The 8,393-nt window shown below is 34.5% G+C and overlaps 2 protein-coding genes across 4 annotated transcripts in view; one reads left to right on the forward strand and one right to left on the reverse strand.

Annotated features, from left to right (window-relative positions):
• The window catches only part of FGF2 (fibroblast growth factor 2), a 57,057-nt gene extending 54,473 nt beyond the window's left edge, over window positions 1-2,584 (forward strand). Inside the window, exon 3 of the mRNA XM_003795520.3 lies at window positions 2,296-2,584. Coding sequence (XP_003795568.1) covers window positions 2,296-2,481 — 186 coding nt within the window. The 3' untranslated portion in view covers window positions 2,482-2,584. The remainder of the gene's footprint in view (window positions 1-2,295) is intronic.
• NUDT6 (nudix hydrolase 6) overlaps window positions 2,540-8,393 on the reverse strand; it is a 41,412-nt gene continuing 35,558 nt past the window's right edge. For 2 of the 3 annotated variants that reach the window (XM_003795549.2, XM_012808738.2), the window contains exons 4-5: window positions 7,602-7,656; window positions 2,752-3,345 (exon numbers count right to left, since the gene is read on the reverse strand). In XM_003795549.2, coding sequence (XP_003795597.1) covers window positions 2,948-3,345; window positions 7,602-7,656 — 453 coding nt within the window. In that variant the 3' untranslated portion in view covers window positions 2,752-2,947. Of the gene's footprint in view, window positions 3,346-7,601; window positions 7,657-8,393 lie in introns of all 3 variants that reach the window. The other variant, XM_023516577.1, reaches the window with a different exon arrangement.

The following is an 8,393-nucleotide window of genomic DNA, read 5'->3' on the forward strand; positions in this document are numbered from 1 at the left end:
TGACAGCTAGGAAAGTGAGGTATCTCAGAAGTTGACAGTACACCAAAAAATGAACATATGATGGAAGGGTGTTAAGTTTACCTCTGGGGACTCAATCTGTGGCGCTCCATGAGGCCCTTTCACATTACCCTCAGGATTACTGTGACTTTTCCTCTCACTTTTTACTTCCCCTCCACCTCTATTCCTGGTCTTAAACCTGGAATAAGGAAAAGCCATGTTTTAGGCAGAGCGTGGTGGCTCACACCTGTAATCCAACACTCTGGGAGGCTGAGGAGGGTAGATTGCCTGAATTCATGCGTTTGACACCAGCCTGAGCAAAATGAGATCCTATCTCTACTTAAAAAAATAGAAAAATAGAGGCAAGAGGATCACTTGAGCCCAAGAGTGGGAGGGTGCTGTGAGCAATGACGCCATGGCACTCTACTCAGGGTGGCAGCTTGAGACTCTGTCTCAAAAAAAAAAAAAAAAAAAGGGAAGGTTTTTTAATCATTGCAATGAAATTAATGTGGTTAACTTCAGTTCACATAAGAAGGGTACTAAATTTCACCAAAGGTAAAGTGGAATTATTGGATTTAGAATACTTTGGAATATCTGCATTTCTCTTGGAATATTTATATTACTCTTAATCATACTTGAATCTTTTTGAGTAGCACAGTGCAGTCCTGTGTATCACATACCTGGGTTGTCTACAATTTTTGCTTCTCTGTAAGGCCTTCTGTGATTTATTTGCATCATACGGACTTACGTTTCTTTATTGGTAATATATTACATATTATTTATATCTTAGTTTTTAAACATTCATTGAACAGTGGTCAAAATATTAAAACCAAGTAAATATCCAGTAAAATTCTTACCTCTAGAAGCAGATTATAGGATCCAATATCATACCCTTATTTTAGATGGCTAAGACACATTATTTACTTTTAGGTCTTTTCCAGTCCTTTACTTTTCATTTTTGTTACATTGTTCTCAGTTTATGCCATTGTTTGCCTTATCTTGGAACCAAACAATCTGGGAAAAGTTTCAAATTTTTTTTTTTTTTTTGCAGTTTTTGGCCGGGGCTGGGTTTGAACCCGCCACTTCCAGCATATGGGGCTGGTGCCCTACTCCTTTGAGCCACAGGCACCACCTATCAAATATTTTTATTGTGGGTTGTCCCAAACCTGCAGTTTCCTAGATATGAATAATATAAAAATAAGCTGGAATCTGATACACTCATTAATACGAAATGATGTGTTTATGCAGTATGTCTGTGTATATATCTTACATTTATACGTGTAGATAAATTTATATGGTTTTCCAAGTTTTTCATTAAATCAACAATACATAATTATAATATAAAAATAATTTTTTTTCTTTTAAAGTGAGTAGATTGTTGATTCCTCCCTTTCCTTGCTAGAGGTCAGTATCATCAGTGCTACCCTGTGAAGTTGAACAGTTAAATAATGCAGCAGCTTATTAGACTCTATTACTTAGAATATTATTTCTAGGTCTAGCTATTTTTGAAAGCCAGCTATGTTTTCATGATAAATATATATGAGTTGTATTACTATTATATAGTTGCATGTATTATTATTCCTCATTATCTGTTAGTATGTGGAGATTAGCAATCATTTGTAGTATATTGTTCCAATGTAATTTTTGGCATTATATACCATTATTTTCTATGCAATAACCCATTCTTTTTATGTCTTGAAACAACTTTAGCCACTAACAATATTTGTTATAACTTTAGAGAATTAATTCTGTTTCTATGAGTAAAGTATTAACAAACCTCCTTCTTCTTCATGGGAAGATTACACTGGGTTACCTTTCTAGTTCTGCTTCACTGAAAAACTGAAGAGAGTAACAATGACCCTGCTTGGTGGCTGCCTTGAGACTAAGTATGATGGACCATAAATGCCTACTGGAAGCCAAAGCTTTGGGCTTCCCAAGGGGAACCCATGGATACCATGCTCCTGGGATGTTTCAAGTCTGCACTGGTGTGGTTCCTCCACCATTTGTGTGGTCTTGCTTCATAACACCTGCCCTATCTGCTGCAGGGGCTGGAGATGGTCCCTGGACTCCTCCTGAAGAGACATGCTTAGTGCTGTCCTGCTGCCATGTTGTGTTCCTGCCCTGCATCCTTCTGCAGAGCTAGTCTGCGTCACATTTTGGCCTACTGTGTCTCGTTAGTTTGATTGTCCTGCTGAACCCCATACCACTGCTGCTGGTTGAGCAGACTAGGCACTGTACTATCATAAATATTTAACACGAAAAATGTAATAATAACAAGTATCTTTCTTTATTTTTCAGAAATTGATTACAGACGAGTGCTTCTTTTTTGAACGACTGGAATCTAATAACTACAATACTTACCGGTCAAGAAAATACTCCAGTTGGTATGTGGCACTGAAACGAACTGGACAGTATAAACTTGGATCCAAAACAGGACCTGGGCAGAAAGCTATACTTTTTCTTCCAATGTCTGCTAAGAGCTGATTTTAATGGTAGCATCTAATATAATCTTGTGTGAAAGGAGTAGTAACTATTTTAGAAATTTGTCAATGAGAGAAAAAGAAAATAAATGTGTATAGCTCAGTTTGGACAACTGGTTAGACACCTTTTTATCCAACAGTAAAATATTTAACCATTGTCTCAGTAAAGAAAAACAACAAAAATTCTTGGAAAATATGTAGACTTTCCTCCCTCTTTTGTATAGCACCTGCTGTTATCCAGTGAAGAATACCTAGAGCTACAGTCTTTCTCATACATTCGCTTTATTTGAAAAGAGGCTTTTAAAATGTGCATATTTACAAATAAATTTTCTTTGTGGAAATCATATACATTAGAAAATTAGAGTCAGGTATTTAATCAATCCCCAAAATTCACTACTACTTATATTAGGGCATACTTTAATCCACATGTACAATTTCACTTAAATCTTTTTAGACATGTAAATGTGAATTTAATACATTCCTGGTATTGTTTTGTAATTCGCTGGCAGTTCCTTGTGGAACAGTTTATAGAATAGGCCTGTGTGAACTGCTTGAAATTCTTCCATGGTCAGATCAATTTTGTCAAATCCTTCTCTGTATCCATATAGCAACAGTCTAGCAACTCTGCTGGTGACGGGAGTAGTATTTTTGGCCTTGACCAGGTCATTGAGATCCATCCACTCACATCGTGAGCATTCATGTTGGCAAATATTAATGGTGAATGAACATGGCTGTAGGCGGCAGATGATATACATATCTGACTTCCCAAAAGCGCCAGGATTTGCATGCTGTTGCCGAATACTCAGGAGGGACTTGAATTCTGATTTTATACCAGTCTCTTCAAAAACTTCTCGAACTGCTGTGTCTCCTACATAAGAGAGAGGGGTATAAATCAATAAGGATCACATTTTTAGAATCTTTATCATCAAAGGCTGATACGTTAAGATAGCACTATCTCAAAGTTCAAAAGCAAAACATTATCCCAAGAATGTATTCAATACAAACTCTCTGCCTTCTGGACATCCTGTAATCATAAAGTATTTTCTTACCACTGTCTGTTTAAGAGCCTTTTGGAATAGTGAAAATTTTGAATATTTTTTTAGCTGCTACTTGGAGGCTTATCTACCTGCACATTTTGGGCGTAACTGTCCCTGCTCTATTTACCAAAAGGTAAAAACAGGTTGCGAAAGTTAAAACATATGCTGTAAAGCTGCCATTAATACTCTAAAATACCATTTCTTCATTATTATCCTATTCCTGATCATCTGTCAAAACTGCTGGCTTTCCTTACAAAGGTCTGTTGAGCTGCAGAATGTATTGAACTATGAAATGATTCTAATCTCTTCTCGTGATCTTGGGTGGGACACAGGCCTCCAGGTAGCACAGATTCTTTCATAACCATTTTATTATTATTTTCTTCCAGTTACTTTGTCAGATTCCTACCAGAGTAATTATTGACATTTCCTTTGTTTCTTGAGATAAAATTCCAAAGAACTTGTATTCATTCTTTCCACATTAAATGCTATAGTTATTTTATCAGAAGTTTAAGTTAAGTTTATGTATTATAAGGTTGATTTTTTTCAATTAAATGCAATTTCTGTGCAGGATTTTTATTGCCATTAAGATTTTTCTGTGGCTGCTTTTTCTAAACATCCAGATGGACCCCGTACAGGGACTTTCCCTAATTTTATGATGCTCTATCATTGTCTTTTCCAAAGCATTTCAGAGAGCCCTTGAAAAAGCTTCTTAACTTTGCTGGGAAGCCGTAGAGCTATCACTAACATGTTTTGTACAGATACCCTTTAATGCCTCCATTGTTCTTGTTTGTCAAATAGTAAATGATATTAGCCTTCTCAGTAATCCTACTGGTGAAAAATAGGCAAAGGAGAGGAAGTTACAAGAATGTGTGTCAATTCTTGGATGCTCTGATTGTAGACTGTTTACCAAATACTTTGGATAGGCTCTTGTTCCTTCTCTTAAGAAACAGCTATGGAAAGATGCAAAGTATTTTGAAGTACATGACATTTATCTGCTATTTTTCAAGTACATGCTGAGTTCCCTTATAATTGAGATTTTTCCAAAGGTTAAATATGGCTAGAAATTATACTTTTAAACTGAACAGATAAAGAAAGAGTCTAGGTTAAGAAAAAAGAAACTTTCCTTAATAAAAACATTTTAATCTGGCATAAATGCATGCTTGTTATTAAATTTATCATTAAAGACTGTGGCCCTAGTCTTAAATTTTATGTAATGTTCCCTGTTGTTTAAATGTTTATTTCTGTTCTTTAAATGGTTTGACAAATAATCACAGAGCTCCTGTTTAGCTTTTAGTACCACAGGTCGAGAGTTCAGCATTCAGCTTGAGTGTAGGCTGTTTATGTCATGGAAGCACCAGATGAGGTTTGTGAGCAAATCTGCCCTGCTCAGCAGTCAGCCTGGGTAGTTCTAATCAGTTTAACTAGAATAAGCATATCATTGACTAGAGTGAAAACTGCATGGAAGGCCCTGTAAGTGCTTTTATATCCAGGGTATGGAGACCTCTTCTGCTTTGAGATGGAAATCTCTCCAAGGATTTCACAGAAATTTAAATTTTTTAATCAAGATAAAGTGCTCTATTCTGTTGTATCTTTATTATTTTAATGTAATGTAAGCTAAACTGAAATAACATTTACTGTTTTATAGGTTTAAGAAACTAAGATGCTCTTGTTTTTATTTTTGCTGACGAAAGAGAGATGTTTAAATAATGTCATTGTTTTGTTTGGTTACAGAACAATAATGAAATGGAGTTTATATTTGCTACTTCTATTTTGTGATATTTAATAGTAGAGTTAGGTTGAAATAAAGTATAATAGGGAAAATTTGCAGAATGTGGGTTTTTCTGGTGTTTCCCTCTGATTTCCTGCACTGATCATCTCCGTCAGGTTCCACTGTTCTCTGTAGTTCTTCGGCTAATGTAGGAGATTCTCTTCCTGTCAGTGGTCATGAGGTTTTTTAGGAAGGCAATATGACTATTTTAATCCTACAGGTTAGGGTATGATTTTATACTGAAGCCTTGAGGATTGAATTTTCTTTTATATAAGACTCTCTTAATTTTTTAAAAAGTCTATGGATAATGCTTCATTTACCTAGTATCTTCAAAGAATGAAGGATTTCAAACAAATGTATTTCCCAGTTGACTGGTATTTACTATTTAAGAGCCAATATAAATGTTTAACCATTTGTGATGGCAATGATCTAAAGTATATCATATAGTTTCCTAAATATAGGGTTTAGAAAATAATTTCCATAATTTTTAGATGATTTAGCTTCATCATTAAGAATATGTTACTATTTTGTACTGTTTTAGAAAACAGAAATGCCTTCACATAAACATAGTCTTTCAGACCTCTACTGTCAGTCATCATTTCTAGCTGCTTCCAAGGCTTTCTTAATTCTAAAGTAAAGCTTTAATTTATATAATGCCTGGGAAATATTAATGCCAATTGCAGCTCTGACAGAGGCACATATATGATTTCTGGGTTGGAATGATCACAAATACTTAAAAAAAATCAGTGAATTTTTATTTATCTGGACTTAAAAAAGGATCTGGAGTATATTTAAACCTAAAAGTATACATATTTGGCTTGGAAATGTGTTTTTTCATTACATTTAAAATAAGTATAACTGGAGTACAGAGGATCCATAAAAATTCAAATAAAAAAAATCAATTCATTTGAAAAGGCGAGATTCAGAAGAGGAAGCTAAAGAAATCACACAGACTGCTTTTTGCTCTGTCTGGATTGAGTAAGGATCCAAAACGTAAGTTTAACTAGTTCACGCACTCGTATGTCACATACGGATAGTGGGAGATAATTACTTTGTAGGAAAAATGGCCTTTTCTTTTAGCACTTGGACCACTATAAAATCATCAATCTAAACAAAAGGTCAGTAAGTACCTAAAGCCAAGATTTGCTATAGATATATCTTAATGCAATCCATTTATTCATGAATTGTTAGAAGTTGTCTATATATAACGTGTATAAGGCAGTTTTATCAGTTTAACATTAAAAAAGTAAGTTTCAAGTACATACATTTTTTAAATAAAATATTTAAAGATAATTTAGAAAATTGCCTTATTATAATTGTTGGCTAGGGAAAATAGGGGACATGCATATTAAGGAAAAAGTCATGGAGAAATAATACTAGTATAAAATGAATTACCTACTGATTTATTATGGTAGATTGAATTTGGTCCAATGGTTTAAAGAATAGGAAGGAAAATTTAGTTTCTATTTTTCTATTTCCTGTAAATCTGTCACATAAAAACTTCTTAGTTTATTTCATATTTCTGTCTTAACTATTGAGCTCAGTAAACTGTGTTGGGGGCTATTTCGCATTTGAGGCTTTCTCATATTTTTTGCTGTCTTTTGGCCTCCTGACTGTTTAAAATAAATAATAGATAAAATTTTCATAAGGACAAAAATAACTGATTTTGTTCTTATTTTAAAGTTCATTTAAAAGTTATTCTTCATTCTTCTGTGATGGAATGGTCAAGAATTTAATTCCAGCAACAATTTTAGTCATATCCAAAATAACCTTTAAAATGTTAAACTTTTTTTTTTTTTTTTGAGACGGAGCCTCAGGCTATCCGCCTGGGTAGAGTGCCATGGCATCACGCTCACAGCAACCTCAAACTCCTGGGCTCAAGCGAGTCTCCTGCCTCAGCCTCCCAAGTAGCTGGGACTACAGGCACCTGCCACAACGCCTGGCCATTTTTTGGTTGCAGCCATCATTGTTGTTTGGCGGGCCCGGGCTGGGGATTCGAACCTGCCACCTTAGGTGTATGTGGCTAGCGCCTTAGCCGCTTGAGCCACAGGTGCTGAGCCTAAAATGTTAAACTTTTACTGATGTATATCTTAAGCTTCTCCTTTTGAGACAAGTTAATCTAGAAAGAGTCATAAGCAGAGGAGTAGGTGGTAAGCTCTTATACTAATAGAGTAAGTTGTCATGTTAGAAATTTTGCTGCTAATTTTATGGGAGTCCTTATGTAATCTCTCTGAAATTCTGACTTAGTTTGAACAAATCAGAACCAAATTAATTTCTTCCAACATTTTCAAGCCAATTAAAAATACGTGAGATACTCACCAATATCTTCTCCAGGCTCTGACATGCCTCCTGGAAACGTCCACATATTTTTCAACTGCAGAATATAGTTAGAAAATAAAGTTAATGTAGCCTTTGTTCACTAACACATGCCTCTTCAAAATCCATCCATAATTGGTCAAGGTGGTTGGGAATTTATTTTCTGGTAACTGCATGCAATTGTTTTTATAGCTGCTTTCCTCCCTCCTTCCTTTTTTCTTTTTTGGAAGAGCGAAGGACTGATGAAATCTTTCCTCACCTTTTTCCTCAGTAAATAGAAGTAGTTTGGTTTGGTTAATGTGATAAATTATGTATGAATGAAACATTGGAGGGAAACATCTACTGAATTTCTGTAATTTAAAAAAATTCGCTGCTAGTTAACTATGAACAAATAAATAGGAGAATCTTACAGATGCTGCTATAAATAAGTAGATTATACAGTATAAACTTAATCACTAATGTATGCTGTTTTTAATTTTCATATCTATTTCCTATATTGTGTTTTAATAAGATATACATGTATAACTCTTAAGTTTCTATTGTATGTATTAATGGTTTTATATACAAATGAAATTGCTCTGATTTGTAGTGTGAATAAAATCAATTAATTTGTGTTTTATTGCCTACCATTTCTTTGTGTTTTCTTGTCTATTTTTTCTTTTTTTGGTGGGGAGGGGCAGATGGAAAGAACTGTTCTTGGAGTAGGGACAAACATAGGAAAAATAGATTAAAAATAACTATTAGATGATATGGGACAATCATAATTGTAATTTTGTATTTTTTTTTTTTTTTTTT

The sequence above is a fragment of the Otolemur garnettii genome, unplaced genomic scaffold, assembly GCF_000181295.1.
Source record: "Otolemur garnettii isolate 467f Iridium unplaced genomic scaffold, OtoGar3 scaffold00093, whole genome shotgun sequence".
NCBI classification, from domain to species: Eukaryota; Metazoa; Chordata; class Mammalia; order Primates; family Galagidae; genus Otolemur; species Otolemur garnettii.